General features: G+C 43.2%; 1 protein-coding gene across 1 annotated transcript; it reads right to left on the reverse strand.

Annotated features, from left to right (window-relative positions):
• Positions 1–10,439: 10,439 nt before the first annotated feature.
• LOC146992220 (homeobox protein unc-4 homolog) lies at positions 10,440–16,304 on the reverse strand. Its single transcript, XM_085784815.1, has 3 exons — positions 15,696–16,304; positions 14,793–14,968; positions 10,440–12,139 (listed from the first exon to the last, which is right to left on the reverse strand). The coding sequence occupies exons 1-3, from the start codon at positions 15,958–15,960 to the stop codon at positions 10,889–10,891; spliced, it is 1,692 nt and encodes a 563-aa protein (XP_085640941.1). The 5' UTR covers positions 15,961–16,304; the 3' UTR covers positions 10,440–10,888.
• Between the last annotated feature and the right edge of the window lie 9,308 nt (positions 16,305–25,612).

The raw sequence follows: 25,612 nt of genomic DNA on the forward strand, positions 1-25,612 counted from the left end.
CAAGACGGACATTACATACGAGCATCATGGAGGTATTTGGATGTTTTTTTGTGTGTGTTTTTTTACGAAGAGCTCTGGTGTCCCTTTGCAACCGTTGCATTGAAATGCACTGCTACGCCAAGACCCCCTGTAACTCAGAGAAGGGACGGTGGACTCTGAAAATTCTTCCAGCCCTTAGTCAACATGAGGGTGAGTAGATAATGAGCGAAATATCATTCTAGGGTGATGTTGTCCTACTCTGAGTGGGTTTTGAACCCGGGTCTCCCGCACCGCAGGCGACGATCCAAACAGTTTCGCCAAGAGGTCGATGACCACTTGGCAAGCGGGTTAGCACGTCTTTTATGGGTGAGTGAGTTTAACTTCAGTACCGCTAACCACCACACGCTGTCACTTCTCCTTACTGGTACCTCGTCGTGACTGTAACTATACCCGTGGACCTCCGTTACGTTGGTTTAGACAGAAAGTTTATTTTGAAAAAAGAGCAATGTTTAGCGTTTTTTTCCTCATTGGATTTCTGTCGCTCTTCATACGTCATCGGGTATGATTGATACGATTGGCTATAAGCTACGTATAGATGCATTGGTAGACATTCGTAACGCCCAATAAACAGCTCTGGGCTTCCATAAACCATGCTTCAAATACCAAAAAATGAACAGGTTCCTAGATTGAATCTCAATCTACACTGAGATGGGGTCTCATGTTAGACAGGCTAAATCCAGACAGCATGTACGATGTATGTGGACGGCTGAGTGGGAAAAGGCCAAAATCATTCGTACAGAAAGCAACGGGCACCAATGCTGGAGAAGATCAAAATAAAGAATTAGGACCACAAGACGATGAACTGGGACCAATAGGGCATATAGGCTGTTGCACACCTGAATGAGTGAATTGACAGCAGTGGTTGTTGTCGTCCAGTCAAATTTGGCGTGATGGATCACATCTACGCAACTTTAGCTGATAAGACAAGATGTCACACCAACACTTAGTGACAAATCCGTCTAAACATGTAAAGGTATGAAAAGAACAGGCTATCTTTTTGTCTGATATATAAAACCTAGCTACTGTAACTACCAACAGCTTCCACTACGACGCTTTGACCTCTTTTATTTTTCTTTTACTGATGTAAATTTAAAAATCCATCACAGGTCGGCAGGTTCTCCAGCTTTAACCCACATGGCTCAGGTGAACTGGTTAAAACGGCTCAGTTATTGAGCTCTCCGCTCTCAGTTTGTGTCGTGGGCTGCTGCAGGATTTTAGTTTGGGTTTTTTTGTAATTTAATGTTCATTCTCACTTTTTCATTTATAAAGTTTTTACTGTTCCCACTCTCGTACCTTTGACTTCACACCAGCGAATCATTCACAGGGAGTTGAAAGTTGGTTCAATAGATGGAGCAGCTCTCTGGTTTTGACCCTTTATCAAATATCAACAATGTAAAACACAAAAAGGTGCAATTGTTTGTTTATATTGATGCCTTGAGTTGCATTGTTTTGACCTCTCAGGGCCACCATAGAAAGGACACAGATATACTAGATGTGTGCAGTTGTTCTGTGTCTGAGGGTCAGCTGGAAGAAACTTCAACATCTGCAGCAGGTGTTTGGCGCCCCATTGATGCTTAGACACACACATGAACACACACACACACACAAGAATCAGTCGGTGCAACAGGTTTCACACATACCAGAGCAGCTTCAGTGAAGATACAGAGAGTGATATGTTCAGATCCTCTCATGCTGCTGTGTCACAGCTCACAGACAAATGTCATGCTCTGCAGGAGAGACGTTTTCTTTGTGAGCTGTAAATATATTTATATGTACAGACAGTGTGAATGTGCTGTAGAGCTCTAACGTATTGAGGTTGGCTTGTAAAAAAATCGCTGTCTATTTGTCTTCTTAAGTTGTGGTTGTTATTCTGTTGTTTTTTCCCTCACTCAAAAAGACAGATGTTCAGCTCTGCCACTGTGCATGCTGATTTGACATTTGTTAAAACTGTAAAAAAGCTATTTTTTTGGCATTGGAAATATAAAATGTGGAAATATTGGTGGCCTGCCATGGACGTGAAGTGTTTCTATCCATAAATTCAGACTTTGACTGGGATTTTCCCTCCAGGACCACAGAGCAAAAACATAAATTAGATGGATGTAAAGGACGAGGACACGTAGTCTTAACATCACATTTACAAAACGATGATCTAATCTGCTAAACAAAGTGATTAAACTTAAAATAAAGGTGATTTTTTTTTGTCCATTTTGTTATATTATCAAATATTGTTGCTTATTATTGTAGCACACAACTTTAGGGATATATACCTCCAACTATTATGCACTTAGAGGACCTGAAATGCCTAAAGTCGTCTGTCAACAACATTTTAATTTAGATATAATGTTGTTTCAGGTCGGTACATGGACGTATACTTGATTTATCCAGTGTCTATAACCTTAAACCTGACATTCAAGTGTCCTGAGTTATTCATCTGAGATGTTTTAAAATCTACTCCTTCGTCTGAGCTGCACAAACAGTATCGGTGTGAAAAACCCTCTGCCACAAACTGTACGAGCAGCTCACACTAAAGCGAGCTGCTTGGGTCCAAGTATGAGAATTTTTTTTTTTCATGTGTTAAAATCGTGTTGGAAAGTGAAGTCATGAAAGTCATGAATTTAGAAATCCAATAACTATTAATCCGGTTCTCCAGGTTGAGGTGGAGGTGCTGCTGCTGCTGCTGCTACAGGCTAATAAGCATATGGGACTGAAAACAACTGAGTCAGCACTGATTGACTGCTGGGTTTTGATTTAACCAAGGACACACACACACACACACACACACACACACACACACACACACACACACACACACACACACACACACACACACACACCCACACACACACGGACAGTTTTGCATTTTAAAACTTTTTAGCAGAGCTCCAGAAATCACTCCCCCGTAATGTAAAACATGAGCGCTGTGCTTGTCCTGACGCCGGGTTGAGTCAAGAGTCAGGCTGGAGGAAATAAGTCAAAGTATTTTCATTTTAAAGGAGTCGTCCACCTATTTCACATTTTCACACATCCACCTGTTGTGTAATTTCTCCTCTCCCAAAGTTTGAAAACTTAAACTTTTTGCAGCTTTAACTTCTTTAGACTTCTTCTCTGTGTGAGGGTTTGAAAGAAGATTGTTGAACTGCATTATGGGAAATGAAGGATGCAGCGTTTTTGGAGTGAGAAACTAAAAGTCAGGATGTTTTAGAGATGTTGTTGTTTTATGCATCTTCATGAGTCCGCCAGCTTTTTTAAGGTGTGAAGCTAAAATGTTGGACTGGCCCTTTAGATTCTCACCTGCAGCAGTGACATAACTTCAGTTTTGACATGAGATGAGCTGATGAACATGTGATGTGCTTTTACAGATTAAACTACACAACAGTTTAAGTGGAAATGCTGCTTACATCATTCATATGCAATTTTAACCATATTTGTACTTCATTGTGCTTATATACTTTATACTCCGTTGCATTTCAGACAGAGATAATGTATTTTAAACTGTATAGTAGTTTTATCTTGTGGCGGCTTCAGAGACTTTGTAGCTTCAAACATATGATGAAATATGACACATTTATAGACTCAGCACTATAAAATAAAGCTGTTCAATTGATTGTTTACACATTATTGCACCGGTACAGAGTCTGAGACCGGAGTCAGGGGCCGGGGATAATATTACATTTCAATTCATTGCAATTCATTTTTCACTCTGCTTTTACTTTGCAATTCATCATTTTACACATATTAAATAAACAAGAAGTTAGCAGAGAGTTTGAGCAGCTACAAAATGTGAAAGTCTTTGTTTTTGTTCTCATAAAAGTTTTAATTGTGTTTATATTGAGCATTTTTTGGGCCTTTGTATTTTCTAACACTGTAGGCCTACTTATTCATCATTTTCAACACAGGTGTTTGACCAGTGACGTTCACCATCATGGACACTTCCATCACCACCATGTGTTCCAGATGTGAGGCCTTTTTTTGTTTTGTTTAACACATGTGAAGCCCAGAGAGAGAAATATACTGTACATAAGGTCAGTAAATATTGATGATGATCAATAGGTGATGAAATAGTTTAGTGGTGTGCTTGAATCTTTTTGTCAGGACGTGTATCTGTCGCTTTTATGCTTCGGTTAACCCCAATCAGCTGGTGCCAGACCTCTATTGAACAATTTGTCTCTCATATAAATAACACACCATCTCTACACGAGTGTGTGTGTATGTGTGTGTTTAACTCTGTGATGCTGAATCAATGCGACACCTCAGGGATGGCACAGTGGATAGGGAGGAGGAGGAGGAGGAGGGTCAGGCTCGTTCTTCAAGCTTTTTAATATATATATTTATTTTATATATATATATATTTATATATAGAGGTGGGTGTGTGCGAAATAATACCCGCTCATTAGGAGCGCGCCGGCTCCTTGGTTAATTCATCCTGGACTGTCACGGGCCTGTGTACGACCCCCGGGTAACACATAAATCACGCGCAGAACCAACCGGTGGAGCGCGCGGAGCCTCATGCCCCTAACGCCGCTGATTTATCAACCAAATTACTGCGAGTCCTGCTCGGCCCCGACGCTTTGGCGAGGAAATCACCGACTAACCCCTGAGCGAACCGATTTATTGAAAAGCTGTCCCCCTCCACTTCCATCTCTACTACCCCCCCTCCTCCTCCTCTAGCCCCGCCCCTCCCCACCCTGCCCCGCTCCCCGCGTGTCACTCCACTCATCTCTCACTGACTTAATTAAAATCTATCCCGTTGGCTCGTTGGCATTTATTACAACCACTGGGCTGATGAAACAAAGAACACGACACAACCAAAGCTGCTTTACGTCCATAAACGTTCATTACACCACAACACACACACACTCTCTCTCTCTCTCCTCCAGACTGTACTTACTGGCATTTATACAAGGTGTGTGTGCATATACACACAGGAGGGATTTGGGGATTTTAGAATTAAAAAACCAACAACAACAAACTATTAAGTGAAAATTAACCCCTGGCTTCCTCCTCTATTGTTTGCTGAGCCACAAACCCTCCAACTCCTCCATGTGGTAAAGTTAAAAGTTGATTATATTTATTCTTTCTTTCTTTCTTTCTTTCTTTCCCTGTGACCTTAAATTAAAACCAAAAAATGTAGAGTTGTACTGAGGCACATTTGATTAAGGTGGGAAATCGAGGCCAGGAAGCCTTGTTGTTGCACCAAATAGAGGAATATTTCATGTTTTAGGACTTGCAAGGTAAAAAATAATAATAAATAAATGAAAATATTGTCATTTAGTCGCCAAAATGAAAAGCACATTACATCTACAAAGTTCAGTGGTTAATAGTGCTTTACAAAGTAATGTAAAGACCAATCATATTGTGTATTTGACTGTATTATAGGTGCATGAGAGGTCATGTGACTTAAAATCCGGTTTAAAAACAGTCCCTCATGAAGATCCAGATGTGTTTCTGTCCACAGGCCTCACACACAACATCAGGATTAAAAGAAAAAATAAATAAAGCAGCTGCACTTATGTAGTTATTTCAGGAGTGACGACGCCCTGAACCTGGACTGACAGGATGATGAAGTATTTAACTCTTAGGTGTCTCTAATACCTCCAATTAGCTTCACCTCTAATTAGTTTAAGCAGCAGAGCTAAGATTCCCCACTTTTAATGGGTAATAAGGGTAATTGATTTTAAAGTGGTTTGGTGATCAGGTGATTATTAAATAAAATTAGCCGAGGTTGGAGCCATTAAAACAAAAAAAAGAGTGATAATTTAAAGTGAACTTTCCTCACAGATGTAAAGTCTGGAGCTTCAGCTGTGGTCAGTGAGGAAAGACTCTTAAATACAGAGTCATAAAGTGGTGATGAAGACCATGAGATGTGGTTGAAAGCTCCATCTGTCTTCTTGTGTTCGTGTTTGTGTGTGTGGTTAAGATTTAGAAACTTTTATTATCACTTAATAAAGACACTCAGAGTAAAACTGTTCGATGAACCTACTAAACAACACATTTTTGCCTCATGGATCTTCCATATAAAACCAATGATGATAAAAAAAATATAAAAATACCACCTTAAAAGTTTTAATTGGGGGGTTGGACTCAATTTATATGTGTGTGTGTGTGTGTGTCTCTATGTGTCTTTGTGTGTGTGGTTTCTGAGTCACTGGTGTGTGATGTTCAGGGATCAGAGACGTTTAGACCTAATGAGAGAAGCTGCTGAGTTACTGGTCATGATGTGGAGTCAGAGAGGAGGAGGAGGAGGAGGAGGGGTGAGGAAGGGTGAGGGTTAGGGGTGGAGGTGAGGGGGGAGGAGGGGGGTATTAGGTTCTTGAAATTACGTCGATAATTAATTGTGCAAATTTGTTTCTGCTAAATAAAAAATAACACGTAGTGAAGAGCTCAATTAGCGCTAATTAATCCTGCCTCCAAATTGCGCGAAAGTGGAGTAGGACCCTCTTCTCCTTCTTCTTCCTCCTCCTCTCCTTCTTCCTCCTCCTCTTCTTCTTTCTCCTCCTCCTCTCCTCCTTCATCTCTGACATTATTGCTGATTCTTTCCAACCTCAGGGCTTTCTCTTCTCCTCCTCCTCCTCCTCCTCTACTCTTGGAGGTTACAGCAGCCATTGGACTCTCTCCTCCTCTCTCTCTCCACTCCTGTTTTTTCTCCTCCTCCTCCTCCTGAGAATTGGAAATGGGGGGATGGAGACGGGGAATGTGGAAGGTGCTAAATTAGCTGGCTGATCCGCGCTCATTGCCGCATACACATCCCCCTATTACCGCGCCCCGGCGCCGCTTAATATTCCGGGCATGGCGGCCGCGTCTCGATAGCAGATTTATCAAATGGGAAAATGAATGTATGATGATCAGTTAAATTGAAAATCAGCGCCCCGGTGACAGGCCGCGCTGACACCTCGGTAATTAGAAAGAAAAATGATGGCGTCCGAATGCATAATAGAGCAAAAACAATTTACGCTATCCCCCCACGCCGTAATGATCGCGCGCTCAAATTGAAAATTTCTCCCGGTTGAAATTGAATTCATAAAGTGTGATGCATGAGCGGCACGCGGACACAGCGGGAGGGCCCGCGCGGGCCCGGGGCCCCGGTCCGAGTCCGTGCGCTTGATCGATTGGGTCGCTTCCGTTTCTGGAGCCACCGAAAACACACTCACCCCCTACCTCTCTCTACCTCTACCTCTACCTCTCTCTCTCTCTCTCTTTTTCTTCCTCACCCACTCAAAGGCCACTCAGTGTTTGTATTATGTTGTAACTCCATTGGATGGATGGATGGATAGATAGATAGATAGATAGATAGATAGATAGATAGATAGATAGATAGATAGATAGATAGATAGATAGATAGATAGATAGATAGATAGAAAGAAAGAAAGAAGAAAAAAGAGACCGAGAGAGGGGGTGATAGAAAGAGGTAGATTGAGTGGGGTAGAAAAAAGAAAGAAAGAAGTAGGCTAAAAGACAGAGAAAGGGGGTAGAAAGAAAGAAAGTAAAAAGACAAAGAGAGATAGATAGATAGATAGATAGATAGATAGATAGATAGATAGATAGATAGATAGATAGATAGATAGATAGAGGCCCTTTTCTCTCCCACATCTGCAGCCTTATAATGATTTCCCTCTGTTTTGACACGTGCACTGCAGCTCTGTAATTAATTTACAACTCTGAGAAGTCGTTTTTCTTAAAAGAAAAAGAAAGAGAAAATGGAAACACCAAACAAAAGCTCCTGAAACGACCATATAATGTTTTAATAATAGAGTTTATCTGCAGCTCAGATAGTCTGAGTGTCTCTGCTGTTTGAAGGGGGGGGGGGGGGTGATTTAATTATTTCCAAATTAATTAAAGCTAGTGACACATATTAACTCTGTCCCTCTGCCTTTAATAAAAGTGGCAGGTTCAGATAAACACACTGTGAGATTTAAAAGTTGGGCTGAGTATAAATATTGTGATTTTTTAACATGTTGGTTCTTTATTTGGCTTCTTAAAACCAGTTTGACAGTCTGAGCTTTTACTATTTCTGTCTCTGTGGGAGGTCAGAGTGTGTGTCTATAGGTGTGAGGCTTTAACAGGCCCCACCTATAGGCTCATGTAGTTTATTTCTTTAATCATAGACACAGAGTGGTCACACTTCTCCAACAAAGAGCCATCACACACACACACACACACACACACACACACACACACACACACACACACACACACACCATGGGCCCAGTGCACAGGCCTGCATGTGCTCAGAGAGATAAAACCTATATTTTCTAATTAATCGCACTCTTGAAACTAACCGATTATAATAAAGCGTCACCCCCCCTCTTCCTCCAAAAAAAAAAGGGAAGAAGAAAAGTAGAAATTTCACACAGCGCACGCGGAATGAACGATTTAATGTGATTGTTTCGGTCGAAGGGGACGTTTCCCGAGGCCTTATGGGAAAATAATGTCCTTATGAATTAAATAATAGGGTTATTACTTTCATTGATTTTAGCTGTCTGGGAATTTAGTGTTCAGCCTCGGCCTTAACCCATCCTCCTCCTCCTCCTCCTCCTGCTCGTGCTCCTGCTGTTTTTCACTCTCGCTGCCTCCTCGTGCTCTTGTCTAATTATTTTCCTATAAGCCCCCCGCTTCCTACAGCGCAAACAGCAGAGTCACCCAGCGAAAATTATGTAAATATTATTAAAGGGACTCAGGCACGGAAATTCATTTTAGGTCGGCGCAGCAAAGTAAAGCTCTGTCCCCTCGAATCCCCCTCAATTTATTTGCAAATAAAGGCGAGGTGACCGGGAGGGATCAGGGATATTTAGCCGGGCTGTCAACACCGCGGCTCCTGCTCCGCCAGAATTAATGGTTTTAATAATTGGGATTTCAGTTTCCAGGGAATTGGTGGCGTTTACACTTCATAAGCTCAACACACTCCTTTCCTTTCCTTTCCCCTTAAAAACGCACACACACACACCTGGAAGAGAATCTGTCTTTTCTCATGTGTCCTGTCCCTATCCACAAGTTTCCGAACGTCCTGGTCAAACCCGGAAGCCGATAGGTTTTTGCATTTCCGGTGGAATTGTCCTACGTCGTTCTACTACGTTTCCATGGTTTTCAGTCGTTTGTTGTCATAGTTATAGCGGTAAATGCATGGATCTATTAACGCTGGCTTTTTAACACGGAGGTCAATTTGTGTGATAGGCTATCCATTGTTAAAAGCTGGTGTGTGATCCATGCGTTTTACAGATTTTCATTGAAAAAATAAAAAATAAAAAATCAATGCATTTACTGTGACTAGGCTACCGAAACCATGGAAACGTAAACATAAAATTCCACCGGAAGAGCAAAACGTTCGGAAAAAGGTGGATAAACATTCTGTAATTCAGCCATGCTTCACTTTCTCCTACTTTTTATACAACTGTGTGTGTCTCTCTCTCTCTGTGTGTATGAGTTGAGCCAACAATTGGTCAAAAAATATTAACGCAAGCTTGGCACATCACTCTCACCCTCCTCCCCCCTCCCTCCCTCCCCTCCCTCACCTATATCTTTATCTGTCTCCCCCCCGGGGGACTCACAGTCCTATTAGAACAAATGACGAGGGGCCCGGGCGCTTTTGTAAGAGAAAAAAAAAAAAGAAAAGGAGAAAAAAAAGGCGCAGGCAGGCGGGCGCGCGCCTGTCTTATTATGTGCGACACATGATCAATAGGGCGATAACGCAGCAACATCAATATAAGCGACAGAACAATGAGGGATATCATCGAACATCTATCTTAATATAGCCGACTACAAGGGCCGTCTGACAACCGCGGCAGCTCATGAAAATTCCGCCCCACGAATCTACCACCATCTCCCCCCACCCCACTCCCCCCTCCTCAATAGTCTATGCGCACTCACGCACACACACATATACACACACATACACACGCAGACACGCACACATACACGGTGCAGCTGGCGCGGCTATTATTTTCCCATTTCAATTTGACACCCCTGCCTTTCATGCTAATTCTATTATTGTAGGAAGTTTATGTGATTCCATATCACTAGAAATCGGTAATGTCTAATAACCCTTTGGGCTGAAAGGAGGGAGGAAGAAAAAAAAAGAAAAAAAAAAAGAAACTGCCTCGAGACCCGCGCGGCAGCCAGTGGGAAAATAATTACTTTCATATCAAAACTCAGCAGGAGGCGCAGGGTCCTATAGCCCGCGGCCACTAACCTCATTCCAGCTCGGCCTTTCAAATGAATAAATTTGTTAAAGCAATAAATACAAACAGCCACAGACGGACTTGAGCCGCAGCTCCGGCTCACTACACAGAGGAAGAGGGGGATTTATCAGCTGTAACACGACAAAACTCCAGCCGCCATGATCCCCCCCCATCACCACCAGCCCCTCCACCCTCCATCCCCTTCAACAGGCCTTGCAAAAGACAGTGTTTCAATTTAAACAATAACTTTATTTATCAAAATGTTTACATATAAATATCATTTTCTTGTTTGTTTGTTTGTTTTTTGTGTTTTTTTTTTTGTACAATATCTGAGGATTTTCGTTGTGTGTATAAGATTGAAGTTGTTATTGTCGCCTATTTCTGTTACAAGTTGGTCACCAAAAAAAGAGAGGGAGAACCTGCTGCTAAAGGTGTTGGGGGCCTAAAGCCTGAATATGAAGAAGAAGACAGCCACAGCTTCTGTTGTTGTGTTTTTTTTTTTCTTTAAGGGGGGAGGCCATCTGGATTGATCACACATTATGATTAAAAAATAGATGAGAATTAAGTCTCCTGATTCCTGATATGTTTTAGAGTGTCTCAGCAGAGCTTTGGGAATGTTTGAATAGTCTGAGCGGTCGTTCCTGGTCCTTTGTTTATGTTTGCTCCTTTGCAAAGTGTTAGTCCATATCGACATCCTCTCCATCTGTTCCGGGTGTTTCTTGACAGTCTGTGTTTGCCTTGAGACACTCGGAGAGGTCTGGAGACGCTCGCTCCTCTCTTGCATCCTCCTCGGCAGCTTGGCAGCCATTGGCCACAGCCACCGCCGCCGCCGTCGTCGTCGCCGCCTCCGTTTGAACTTTGGGCCCCCTCCTCTCGTCGCCACTGTCACTGGAGTGCGTGGAGCTCAGCCGCCTGGCCAGAGCCGCCGTGTTGGGTGGCGGCGACGCGGGGAACCTTCCCTCGGTGCAGTCGCCACCACCGCCGCCGTCGCCACCACCACACCCGTCCACGTCCGTGCCATCCACCCTATTGCTAATGTGGCCGTGGCGACGCTGCGTGTTGCTGCTGAGCTCCATATGATCCGAGTTCAGAGGCTTCGTCGTCGTCGTGACGAAGGCGGCGGCGAGGTCGAGGGAGGGGGCCGGGCTGCCCTCGCTTGGCACGCACCTCTGTCCCAGGCTGAGCCGGGCGCCGTTGTCCTGACACGGCGCGGCCTTCAGCGCCGTCTGGGGCACGAGAAAGCCCAGGGGCTGATGGGTAATGGGGTAAAGCAAGAAGTGACCTTTACCCACCAGCGTCCTCTGACTGGGCGACAGCGAAGGGAAGTCCAGCTGAGCCTTCCGCCGCGGCGTGGCGTCGGAGAGGAGGCTCTCCACGCTGAAAGGGTTTCTCTTCTGCAGCGCCGAGGAGCCGTGCGTCGTGCCGCCGCCCGGAGAGACCGGCTCCCGTTCCCCCCCCGCCGCCGTTCTTTGGTTTGGGTGGTTTTGTAGCGAGTGGCCGAAAACGTCGTCGTGCCTGGTTTGGTCACAGCTGGATTCGGTTTGGTGTTGTCCTCCTCCTCCTCCTCCTCCTCCGGCGCCGCCCTTCGTCGCTGGCAGTTCGATGTGAATAGTCCCGTTGACGTGGCTGTTCGGCGTCGGCTGCTGCTCGCTGTCGGTGAACTGGGAGACGCCGCTGTCGCTCTCCGAGCCGCCGGGCGTGTGGAAGCTGCTGTCGCCGGCCAGGAGTTTGTTCTGCGACTTCAGCAGCTTCCTCTCCTGCTTCCGCTTCTTCTTCTCCGCCCGCTCCCGGTCCCGGCGCGCGATCTCCTCGGGGTCCATGGGCTCGCCGCTGCACGTGGTCGGGTGGGAGTTGTGCGCAGGCCGACCCGGACCTTTCTTTGTGTTCTCCTTTTTTCTCCATTTAGCGCGTCGGTTTTGGAACCAGACCTGCACACACACACACACACACAGAGGTGGAAAATTGGCACATGAGACGAGTTTAATCTTCTTTCCATCGGTTACTGAGGCTGATGCTGAAATGATTATTCAATGAATCATTTAGTTGATTGGCAGAAATGATTGTGAAGGTTTATTAGTTATTTAAATCGTCTAATGAGGGAAAGTGTTAAAGATTAGCTCGTTGTAGCTTCTCTGATCACATGCTCTGTTTTTTATTATGGCTATAAATTCAATAATTTTTTTTTGGCTCTTTGACTCTTGGTTGGAGCAGAAAAGGCAAATTCAAGATGTCACCTGCCTGGGCTCTGGGGAGTTGTGTTGAGTATTTTTCAACATGTTCTGATTTATATAGCAACATAAAAATAATGGATCAATTATAGGACAATAAAATAAAATGAAAAAATAAAAAAAAACTGGTGAATGCAGCAGCAGTTGGAAAAATACAGTCATAATATAAATGTGGAAAAACAAACAGGGCATTTGTTCATTAATATGAACACCAGCAGTGATGCAGAATAACATCCCTGCATTGATCAGTAGCTGTGTGAAGCCATTGATTGTTTTTTTTTTAAAAATGTATCAGAGATGAGTTGATTAATAAAAACACTGGTCATTTTTTAATGGCTATACATGTAGTCTGTGTTGTTTTAGCTGTGAGGGGTTCCTATTATTTACGCCACTCCTTCACAAAAACTAGCCCATTAATTCAGTGAGTGTGTGTGTGTGTGTGTGTGAGAGAGAAAGAGAGAGAGAGAGGGGTAGCCTCAGCCAACAACAGACCTCACACCTGCCATGACTAAACTGATAAATCAGTGTCAGAGTGGTTATCAGATCAGGAGGACTGACTGAGCCAGATTGGCCACAAATCCGAGCGACTGCTGGAAAAAAAACCCACAGAGCTGCAGAAACAAGTGACGGTGCTCTATCTATCTCTCTCCCTCTCTCTCTCTCTGTCTGTCTGTGTGTTTATGCAGCTTTAAACACCTAAAGACCACATTAGGTTAATAGGTCACAGCGGTGGACCAGCAGATGCGCAGATGTGCAGCTGTTAATTACCTATGTGAGTCTGCGTATAACTCCGCCAATTTTCACTCCTAGTTTCTAAAAAAAAAAAATCAGCCCACTACACTTTCATTCATACATTCATCCATCCACGCACATAGCGGCTTTAATAACAATCTGCACGGTTAAAAAAAAAAAAAAAAAAATCCCCGGCTCTCCTCCTCCCTCCGCACCGAGCCAGGAGAGGAGCTTCCCCCGCCTGAGAGCTCTCAGTCCCCGGCCTCTGGGCGCGCCGCTCAGGGCCGCATGTTCGGCGCTGATAACGCCTGCAGGAGTTTAGCATGCACAAGTAGGGATCCGAGAACACGTTGCATAATAAGGACGGGAGACACCGACATCATGTGCGACAATAATGGCGCTTCTTATGAATTGTTAATGTTGCTTCTCTATCTTCGCCCCGCAAACCTGGTGATAACGCGGCGTTAAGCAGCTTGAGGAAACAATAATCTGCGGTTTAGGAGCGAAAATCCCCCCAAACAACACGAGAGCGACGGCGACGGCGACCGGAGAGTCTCCTCCAGCCGGCGGAGCGCAGCAGCAGGCGGCGGGAGGAGAGGAGAGCTCACCGAGACACGACTACACACAGTATCAGGGTGTTACAAAGGCTGCGTAACAAACACAGCCTGCTATAGGATCATTTTATCTATGATATCATCATTATCATCAGAATTATTGTCAAAATATAGGCTTAATGAAGCAAAATGTGAAAGATGGCGGTGACACCTTTTATAAAGAATTATATTAATTTGCTCCTCTATAAAGTAATGTCTCAAAATTGCCTGAATTTACTGTTGTAGCCTAAAGCTGTTTTTTATAATAATAATAATAATAATAATAATAATAATATTAATGACAAATTATTTTTAAAAAATTATATTAGTACAATGTATTATTATTATTATTAGCTATTCTTCTTATTATTATTATTATCATCATCATTGTTGACAGAAGGAATAAAGTAACTTATTTTATGATTATGCTATTTTGGTAGATCCATATATAATATTTTAATATATAGGCTACTGATATGGTGTTGTTACCATAATAATATTTTTATTGATAAAATACATAGCCTAATAATAATAATAATAATAATAATAATAATAAATCCTGCAATTATGTATCCTTAAATAAAAACTATATAAATAGGCTACATAAATATATTTTTTATAAATAAATTCATGAATGAGTTGTCAAATATGGGCTAATGAAAAAAAAGAGAAGAATACTAGTGATCATTTTCCTCCCTTGGTTTGCTCAGTAAATAGCCTTGTTTTTATTAACCCATAAATCAATAGGTTTCCCCCATGCATTATTCAAAAGATGAACCTTTATTGACGCTTTGATAATTGACAAATAGCTGTCTCAGTGTGGAGCGAATTATTCCTTCATTGGAGTATTTTGTGATTTTTGCTGACGTGGAGGTGAGATTCTAATTTGATGAGATATGAGAACAATAATCAATTAAATAAAAATAATAATAATCAGGGTGAAGAAGCCACAGGTGAAACAAACAAACAAACAAACAAACAAATAAACCCAAACAAAAACAAATAAGAGCTTTTCTTTGTGTCTTTACCTGAACCCTGGACTCCACGAGGTCGAGCCTGAGCGCGAGCGCCTCCCGCATGAACACATCTGGATAGTGACTCTCGTTGAAAGCCTTCTCGAGCTCCTCCAGCTGCCACCCGGTGAAATTCGTCCTCGTGCGTCTCCGTTTACAACCGGGACTGTCCTTATCCAGGTCCCCAGAATCTGCAGTTGGTCGACGCGTGTGTGTGTGTGTGTGTTTGTTTGTGTTTGTATGTGTGTATGTGTGTGCGTGCGTGTGTGTGTGTGTGTGTGTGTGTGAGAGAGAGCGTGCGTGTGTGTGTGTGTGTGTGTGTGTGTGTGAAAGTGAGAGAGGAGAGAGACGGGTTCATACTACAGGACTGTCATGGCAGGATTTGCCTGTAAAGCATCACTTTGGTGTAAAAACTCACTTTTTACTTTAAATTTTTTTTGCTGTTCTACAAATTAGCTACACTTTAAAAACATTAACTTTGGTAAACACATGTTTTAACTGCGATAAACATCTGGCTGCTTCCTTTATAACTGAAAAATCCATTTTCACCAATTAAATGGACAGACTCGGTGGCTCCACATCAGTTTCCTCCTCCAGGCTACAAATGACATGTTGATACTTTTATTTTAGCATCCACTTCAGCTTTCTCCATAAAATCATTTCCAAATCGACAACACTTAGCCTATAAACTTTTCTTCTTTTTTAAAAGCTCTAAAACTTTTCCAGACTTTTCCACTCTGCAGACTGACTCTCTCCTTTAAAGCCCTGTCCTCTCTGGATAAACATGTGTAGTTCAGCCTCTTTAAACGAGCTTTACTCACATTTATCACACTTCCTGCTGCTGCTGCTACAACAACGCATTGTGTCCGCACACAGACATCATGCACCGAGACACACGGAGAGCCGTAGCGGGCCTACCTGAGAGTTTGAACTGGCTGTCAGGCGACAGCAGCGGGTTGGAGCTGACCACCGAGGCCGAGCAGGAGCCGTTAAGTAATCCGTCTATAGAGAAGGGCACGGCGGCCGCGGACTGCAGCTGGTGTCCGCCGGCGGCGAGCTCGTAGACGTGGTGCTGGTGATGGTGGTGGTGGTGGTGGGAGCCCAGCGGGTAGGGGAAGCCCACCAGCCCGCCCAAGGAGCCTCCGAACTGGGCGTGAGGATGCTCGAGGACCCGGCTGTCCATGGTGGTCGCCCGGGCTGCGGCGCGGCCGAAGTGAAGATGCAGAGGGAGGCAGTGTGGCTGAACATGCAGTCAGAGAAAGTCGCGGGGAAGAGGAGGAGGAGGGAGAGGGAGGAGGAGGAGGAAGCGAAGGGGGGAGGAGGAGGAGGAAGAGGAGGAAGGGGGGAGAGGGGAGAGAAGGGAACCCAGGCAGACGGCCGTCTCCCGCGGCCACGGCAGGATGATGCGATGTGCGCGGCGGCGGCGGCGGCGACGGAGGAGAGAGGAGGTATTTCACGTTTACGGTCCAGCCGAGATGTCAACCCTGCTCTTTCTCTCCGCGCATGCAGCCACAAGCTCATTAGGGCTCCTCCATCTGCTCGCGGGACCAATAAGAAACGTTAATCGCCCCGTGACGTCAGAGGCGCACACTAAAAACTGTTGGGTTGAAAAATAACCCAACCTTAACCCAACTGCTGATCAACATAGGGACAGAACACGCGCTGGGTTGTTTCGACCCAAGTGCTGGGTTCCCCCGTTTAACCCAGAAAGTTGGGTTGTTCATTTGACCCGACTAGTGAGTTAAATTAACTCTATTGCTGGGTTAAAATGACCCATGTGCTGGGTTATATCCTGCCCCATTGCCCTGCTACTTTTACTTTTTTAATTGATAATATTAATAATAAATATTATAAATAATTGATAATCAGATTATATTATATGACTATCTAATATTAATACAAAATATATTATAATCATTATTGTTGCTGTTGTAATTTCCCATAATCATACAAACACACACCATACACACATAGGCCACTGTTAACTTAAATTTATTGGCAGTTTAACAAATTTTACACCAGCACAGGTGCACAGGCTGAATGAACACAAATAGGTAACAATGCTCAGTTTGCAGGTTCTCTCTCACACACACAGATCTTGCAGAGTAGTGGGTCTGAAGACTTGTCCTCCTCTCCTGTAGATGGATGGAGGAAGCAGAGCTGGCAGGACCTTCAGCACCCTCTCACCTTTAACAACTAAACAAAAGACAAAAGAAAATGCACAAGTTCAATTAACATGAAATAGTTTCTATAACAATTGATATTTCTCAAACAGTAGTTGTTTGACTGGAATACCTGGTAAAAGGAAAATACACACTCCACTCGCTTTTTACACAGCTTGTGCAGCAACACAGCTACGCTGCACGCATTGTCGCTCCCGAGTCAAATTGTTAAGACTAAAAAGTTCAGTGATTGTTTCTCTAACGTAATTTGATATCAGGGCGTTCAGGATGTTTTACTCCGTGAGCCGAATTATCTGTAGCCGTATCCCCCTCTCCCACACCCGATGCTTAAAAGCAGTAAAAGCACGACTAAAGCAGTTTCGTGTTAAAAACCAGTGTTTACTTGACGCTGTTTGGCGGACACAGACAGGCCGTCTGCAGGGCTGGAGCCGAGCTGCTGCTAACCACTGCTCAGCTTGTTTCTCTGATAGCCTCAGAGCCACACGCTCGAGGGGTTTTTAACGTGAGCCGAATTATCCGCAGAGGTCTCCTCTTCTCCACAACACACAGACCCGGTGATTAACACCCGATAAAACGGGAAATAACGCAGTTTGAAGTGAAAACTCACCGTTTCTCCAACGCCGTTCGGCAGACAGCTGGGCTTCACGGAGGGGCTGCGAGTCTCCTGTTTGTCCCTCTGGTAAAAAAAAAAAAAAAAAAAAGAAGAAGAAGAAGAAAAAACACTGATTAAAATATAAATAATAATGATAACAATACAGTAATGTTGATAAAGTATAGTCGGTTTAAAACGTTGTGTCCTCCCTCTTAAAGTAATGTTAACGTTACCTTGATTGATCACCCTCAGTTAACCGTTACTCCTGGGTTTAACGGCTCTGCTGGAGCTCGTCAGCTCGTTAACTGTGGCTAGCCTTAGCTACTGCTAACGACAGCTAGCTGCCAGCTACTGTTACACAAATATGAAGATATAAAATGTCCAATGGCACATTACAGCCAGATGAACAATAAACCCGGAGACTACTGCATATTAAATTGCAAAATTCAAAAAGGCTAATGTTATAGAATTGTAAGTTGGCTAACGTTGGCTAGCATCTAGGAAAATCTAGCCTAACTTCCCAGAAAACAACAACAACATTAACCCCCCTTTTGATCCAAGAGTGTGAAATGATATTGAGATCATCATGCTATTACCACAACCGATCAAGACTATAGGAAAATTATTATTTATATTAACCTACCAGAAAATCCTGATGTGTCTGGTCCAACTGCTCACAGAAAGATCCAGAAAGTTCGACAAAGGATGAGCGGGAAAATGAAGAATGACCCAGCAGTTGGGTCAAAGTAACCCAACCGGGTGTTCAGATAGAAATTAACCCTCACAACCCATTTACCCAGCATAAAACAACCCAACTGTGTGTTTACAGTACCCAAAACAACCCAGAATTTTGACCCAGCATGAATAACCCAGCAATGTGTTTACAGAAACAACCCAGCATTTTTTTGTGTGTAGGCTAAAGGAAGGCACGAGGAAAACAGAAAAGAGAGAGAGAGAGTATGAGAGGGGAAGAGAGAAAGAGAGCGAGAGGGAGGGAGCGTTTTCTTTCTTTCTTTCCGGATCGATCGCTAATTACACCTGGCGCGCGCCTTTAATTCAGCCCTGTCAAAACAAGGAGGACGGGGCTAAACTGCGCGCGTGATGGAGAGGCCGACTCCATCAAATCCTCAGGAACAGTAGCCAAACAAACAAACAAACAAACAAAAACATGATTTAAACACTGTTTAGAAAGAGTTTAGCTGAGTCTGAGGTGCTGATTTGATTGATTGTAATTGATTTATTAACGGTTAGTAAATCATTTATTATAGATCAGCTATAAGACGTTAATGAGGAGAACTTTTGGGTTGCCAGATTGGTTAAAAATCTTCCTCCAGCAGCTATTGATCGATTCCCTCAATGGACCTCAGGGGGCCACATGGCCGAGAGCGAGGGGCCCTCTGAGGACGGCCGGGCCCCCGGAGGTCGTCGCCTGCAGAGATCACAAGGAGACGCATCATCAACATCTACGGAGAGACGCAAAAACTATACCACAGAGACACAGAAGCGTCCACAGCATGGATGCAAAAACATCTACAGGGTGATGCGAAAATGTCCACACAGGGACACCGTAATACGACCACAAAGCAAAACAGAAAACCAGCAGAGAGAGACACAAAACGACCACAAAGAGACACAAACAGATGCAAAACGTCCTCGTAGAGAGACACGAATGTCAACAAACGACCCAGCATGCTTTCTGCTCATGCGTCCTCCGAGGGCCGAGGGGCCTTTTCAGCAGCTCAGTGCCTCCAGCCTCAGCTCGTCTCGACTTCGTTACGAAGACGACTCTCGTGGACACTTGTCTTCTCCAAGACGACTTTTTAAAAACAATTTACTGCAGAATTGAACGACTGACGAAGCTTTTACTGATGATTATTATAGGTGATCAATCCTGAACAGACACAAAGTCACTAGTTCTTATGTCAACGCATTTGATTTAAACCTTCACGGTTGCAAAAAAAAAACTTTAATACTTTTACAGTTACTATAATATTAACTCAACATTTGTAGGTACCTATGTTATTGGTTTTGCACAAAGATCAATAAATAACTTGATTATATGATTAATGATAACATCATAAGTTTTACAGTGTTCATGTTAATATGTAGTTTTAATGGGTTTTCTGTCCAGATGATAAATAAGTGTTCGAGCAGAATGTGACGAAGGAGGATTTTTTACACCACCTGGCAACCCCAGACGTTGTTATTAGCAGTTAATAACTGAACAATAAACCCTGAGTAAACGGTGCGTTCTCCATTAATTAAGCCATTAATAACAGAGGGTGGTCGCTCATTAACTTTAGGAAGCAGTGACCACCTCCTCTTCCTCCTCGTGTCTGATGTCACATGCGTGTGTGTGTGTGTGTGTAGCTAAGTGTGTGTGCGTGTGTGTGTAAGTGTTTTACAGGGGCATTCAGGGCCAGATTGATCCAATAACAGCGCCTTTATCATCCCCCCTTTTCCTGAGCTGTCACATCGCATTTTAAACTACAAGCCTCTCTCCATCTCCGAGGCACCCCACCACCTCCCACCACCCCTACCCCCCTCTCCTCTACCCCCCCTCTCCCCTCTAACACACACACACACACAGAAAAAAAAGCTCCATATCCAAGGTGTTAGTCGTCCTTTCAAAGCCAAACTCTGCATCATTATTTCGATTTTTCACCTGAACAGCTTTGCACCGATGTCGAGTTGTAAAGTGGGTTGTATAGTCGACATGATGAGATGTTCCCAGAATTCAATACTCACACACACACACACTCATCCAGTCGACCCCAATGATGCATGAAGCCTTACAGGACGTTACACTGGGTGGCTTGTTACATGTTGCATTTAGCCACGAGGCCTTTTACCCTGCAGTCGTTTCTAATCTCCACATTATTGCCAATTTCTTCAAAAAAGAAGAAGATTATATGGAAAACAAATAAATTAAATCAAATTAAACCGGAGCTACATTTTGTCAAAGCACTGAACTGAATATATCTCTTTTCAATGCACATGAAATGAAATGAAAAATTTTGGATATTAATAACTGAAACGACGGTGGTTCTGCAGCGTAATTATGAGCAAACTTAAAGTAATTAACATCTCAACCAAAGATCCATTTAGCAGCAGCTCTGGATCTTTAAATAATATCACATGATCTTCATCAGCAGATGGAGTTTGTCTCGTTATCGCTGAATTGTAGATGTTGAAATGTTTCTGTTTTTTTTGTTTTCAGTTCGAGCATTTTAAGCACTTTTTGATCATGTTGGTTTAAATATTGAGTTTCTCATTGTTCATCACTGATGTTTTCAACAGCAGCAATGACAGAATAAACAATTGAAAACACTCACAATTAAAGCTCAGTAACATCCCAGTTATAGTTCAGGGTCTATATGATCACGCCAGACGTCACCTCAAGCGCTGCTGTCAACTTCCCTCCTAGTTTTTTGTTTGATATGATAAAGTTTTAATTTGGTAGTACAGTACAAAAATATTTATTGGAGTATAAAAGTGGGATGAGACTGGACGGGCAGATGTTGCATCTCTTTCCATATATTCATAATTTTTTCGACATTTTACAAAATGTAAAAAAGTGGTTGAATCAGCTGATACTCTGTGTATTATTTGGGTCCAATATGTTATTAAAGTAGGTTAAAGCAGAAGTAAGCGATCCGGTGGTTTTGGCTAACTTCCTGTCAGCCGATGGAGTTAGCAGTCCCCGCCCTCGTCCCTACATCACCACATTCACGCGCATCCCTTGGCTGCACACACACAGAGAGGACCGCCCCTTTATGCCGTTCTCTCTCCTCATTGGATAAAGGTTGTAGGATACAAGGAAAGTTTTCTCCTCGGCTTACAGCAGAGCAGAGTGACTGACAGACCCGTGTTTCAGACCAAACACTCTATGTAAGTGATTGCTGTCTGAAGATATAACTATTTAAGACTTATATTAACACAAACATTCCGCTTACTTCTGCTTTAAAGTGAATAAAAAAGGTCAGATCATATCGTGAAGTTGTGCTGAAAAATAAAACCTTTTTTATGTGGTAAATAAAGGCAAAATCAAAAATATTGAGGCCTCTAAAGGGTTAAAATCTTTAGTGTTTGGTTTGTACATGGGACAGTTTATGTCCAGTGGGTCTGATAAGATGATGTCAGTCCATCCATCCGTCTGCTCCAGTCTAACAGGTCCGTGTCCTCTTGTAAATGATCCCAAAGGCTGAAACAAGTGAAATTTTAAAATGACGTTGAGGCTCAGGTGCCAGACTGTGTCAGACTTGGACGTCACACAATAAACACTGAGCGTTTGAACTTTACAGGACAGCTATAACATAAAGATGGAGGTTCTTCTCTGAGTCTCAGCATCCAATGAAAACACAACATGAGACAGACACGAGGCCTTAGAGGCATCGATCCTTCTGCAACGTTTACGAATCTATAAGGACCCAACTTTAAACGGGTCGACTCTTTACTTCGATGAAGGGATAGATATGAAAACCTGCTACAGTCTTCTTCCCATGGTGCTTAAAAACTAGAAAGTGAGCTTCGCGTCCTGCTCTGACTTGTGATGAACCCATAAATAAAAAGAACTCACAGTGATTATCTGAGGAAAGGGCACAAAGTCAAACCACAGAGCAAACAAGGCCCATTAGAAGAAACCATCAGTGACGACCCAGAATGATTTGGGTCAAAGTATTTGGATTTTAAACATCAGTCAGCTGAAATGTTGTTCAGGCCATATAAAAAGTTCAGAATGACAAATACGCTTTTTCATATTAAGGTATTTGCGGTCTATTCAACCAGTCAGGTTGCCCCTAACCCATAGAAGCAGATTTTCAAAATAAGAGTGAAGCTGTAGGCAGAGTGAACGTTTCAGACTCTTTATAGTAAGAATAACAATATGCTCTCTCTATCTTTTCTTTGTACTAATTATCACTAATCACCAAAGTTATTATAATTCATCCTATGGGAGTCATAATGTAAATGTCATGGCAGTGCATAAAAGAAGCTGTTAAGACATTTCCCCTAAAAGCAGAAATGTCAGCCTCATGGAGGCGCTAGAGGAAAAAGATAGATTTCATCTTGTCTGTAAAATATTTTGAACCAATTTTATAAAGATTTTAAAGTAACAGAGTGTTGAAGCTAACCTTAAATAATTTCTTTGCCTTTAAACAAAAATAAAATAAAATTTGCTTGGCTCTCTCCCAGGAAATTAGTTTTAAACTCACAGCATCAGGTCAGGGTTTTTTATTTTCATTTTTATCCATGTGAACATTTGATGGACCGGCCACTGACCCCTTCCCCCTATGAACCGGGCCGATTCAGTAACAGAGAGTACACGAGGAAAGGATTTTTTTTGGTTAGTGTGTCTAGTGGAGGTTAAAAACTGAGAAGATAAATGCAATTACAATTTCAAGTTCTCCTGTTGAGTTAAGGGTCTCCGTCTAATGCGGGGGAAACGGTGCTCCAGCTGAAGTGTGCATTGGAAAATGGGAAAAAAGGGTTTTGAAATTTTTTTTTTACAATCAAGGCCAGAAGCCAGAAGCAACGAGAGTGTCCAGGTGGACATCTTTTGGAGAAGGGAGGGGGTGCGGGCAGAGGGGGGGAGTGATGGAGAGAGAGAGAGAGGGAGAGAGAGGGAGAGAAAGATTATACATATAAATTGTAAATGGTGTCGCAGGGGCCAGATCTTGCCCGAGGCGGTGACTGCTTCATTTTGTGTTAAATTTCTTGACAGAAAGCCACCCGCGTGCTGGTGAATACTGAATGGTAATCAGAGCTGGTTGAATAAGTGCCCCCCCACTCCCCCCCTTCTACCCACCCACCACCACCACCCTCCCCACCCTTCCACCCCTCCCTCTTCCATTACTGTGAATTAATTCGACTTTATTTATCCAATTTCTGGAGCTGACAGAATGTTAATTTGAGTTGAGATTTCTCTCTGCTGTTCTGCCTGTGACCCGTAGCCCTGGGATTGGCGTGTTGTAATAACCTGAATCTTTCACCAGAAGCTCCGATAATTGTTACCTTATTAGCATGTAAATTGTTTAATTAATATTATTATGAAGAACCATATAATCCCTCCGTTACTTGACCCTGAGTCCACACGCGAGCAGCGGGGCTTTCTGCATTTCAATGTCTAGTTTTTTTTTCCCTTTTTAAATGGACTCTTTAATGTTGGCTGGTCTGGTCGTCTGTCGGCCTGTTATAAACCCCCCCTCCACGCCCCCCCTTTCCCTTTTCCTCAATCTTAGTGCAACTTTGAACGGCTTGAGAGGCGCTTTTGATGTCGCCCCGTCTCTATCTCTCTCTTTCTGCTCCCTCTATTCCCTTTTTATTTCTTTGCTGCGTTTTTCTGATGTGTATTTATTTTCCTGCTGCCATTTTTTGAACATCAAAATCCAACGCCTTCTTGTCATTTGCTTATAAAAGCTATAAAAGCCCCCACCAACACCACCATCGCTTCCCCCCCTCCTCCCTGTACTTTCCCAGTGGCTGTGCGAGCCAAACACATGCAGTGCTCAATGAAAAGCAGCCCTTGACATGAGGTCCTAAGAGACCGCAGCATTTAAATTCGCCTTTCTTCCTTCCTCCTCCTTTTTTGCCGGGCACGAGTGACATTGTCAGATGCTAGCTTTAATTAACTTGATAATAAGATGGGCGACTCGCATACAGGCCAGGGTTCGGCTTGCCTCGCCTCCAGCCCCCTCCCTCCCTCCCTCCTCCTCCTCCTCCTCCTCCTCTCTCTCTCTCCCTCCATGTCTCTGAGCAGGCGACACAACCGAGCCTCTCACACTTCAGGAGGAAAAAAAACAAAAAAAACAAGATAAAATACTGGTCTCCACTGAGGTGTCTGCTTCTAAAATCTAAGGAGGAGGCCCGTGTTGGAGGAAAAACAATTTGAATTTATTTTTAATTTGCTCAAGACACACAGAAGACATAACAGAAACCCTGTTGGTTTTCACAGGGAATCCCCAAATAAAGAGTAGGTAGGTATTTTCTGAGGTCTATAACTGAGTTGTGTTCATGTTGCTGCTGCATAAAAACCATAATAACACAACATCCAGTCCTCACAACCTCTCTACAATAACAGCCTGTTTATGTTCTTACTCCATTAGATATCTATAATTAACATCTGCTCCAAATAAACTGCTCCTATTGTTCTTGACTAAAACGCTGGTGAATTCTCGCTCTCATTAGACTCAAATGCAAAAAGTGACGTGTTTATAACATGAGCGGAGTGTGTGTTATATCTTATGGAAACTTTAATGACTGTGTATGTGTGTGTGTGTATCCCAGCAGAATCAGCTGGTGGTAACGTCCCTGGTTGCAGAGACCTGTGGTCACGCGGCCCTCGGAGAGGCCGCGCAGGAAATGTAAAAACAAAGTTGGTGTATTCTTAACGTATGTAGCTATTTCAGTGAATTCAGAAGAAGTCTGTAATGTACAGAACTTTTTCTAGGGTGTGTTCCCCATCACCTGAAAGGGTTCAGGTGCAACCAAATGATATTTGCAGCAAACATCAGTCTAACTGTCATGTATCACTTCCTCTCTCATTTGGGGGTTTTAATTTTATGTAAAGCACATTGATTATCATTTTAGATGCTGTAAGTGCTATTTAAGTAAACTTTGATTTGATTTGATTTAATTCATTTGCCTTAGGTTGTTGTTTTTTTCTTTAACATCATCTACTATTAAGCTTATGCAGGACTTAAATGTTAAAGGGATAGTTCAACATTTTGGCAAATTGGCCCATTGCCATAATCCCTTTTTAGCAGTATAAGGTTTGTTAATTGTCTGTGCAAGCTATTTTTAGAACGGCGGAGCAGAGCTGCTCAGAGCTACACTACGGAGGCTCATGGGATTTCTTGGTTTCCCTCATCAAACTCATCAAATACACAATCCAACAACTCCAAAACGCTCTGGTGGACAAGTTGTGACCTGCACATTCACCACGCTATGAGAAAATAACAGAACGTTACAAGACAGAGTTGTTTTAGAGGTAAAATCGCGCAAAACCACTGGTGCGCGTTCCCGTCGGGGGCAGTTTTTCAGCAAACAGTCTCTGAATTTAC

Source organism: Trachurus japonicus, chromosome 1 (assembly GCF_045865225.1).
Source record: "Trachurus japonicus isolate A0001 chromosome 1, Traja_1.0".
Taxonomy (NCBI): Eukaryota; Metazoa; Chordata; class Actinopteri; order Carangiformes; family Carangidae; genus Trachurus; species Trachurus japonicus.

Coding starts and splice junctions, on each gene's coding strand:
- LOC146992220 (XM_085784815.1), bottom strand. CDS start 15,960: ATGGACAGCCGGGTCCTCGAGCATCCTCACGCCCAGTTCGGAGGCTCC. Junction 14,969..15,695: donor CAGCCAGTTCAAACTCTCAG/GTAGGCCCGCTA, acceptor GACCAACTGCAG/ATTCTGGGGACCTGGATAAG. Junction 12,140..14,792: donor TCGTGGAGTCCAGGGTTCAG/GTAAAGACACAA, acceptor GTGTGTGTGCAG/GTCTGGTTCCAAAACCGACG.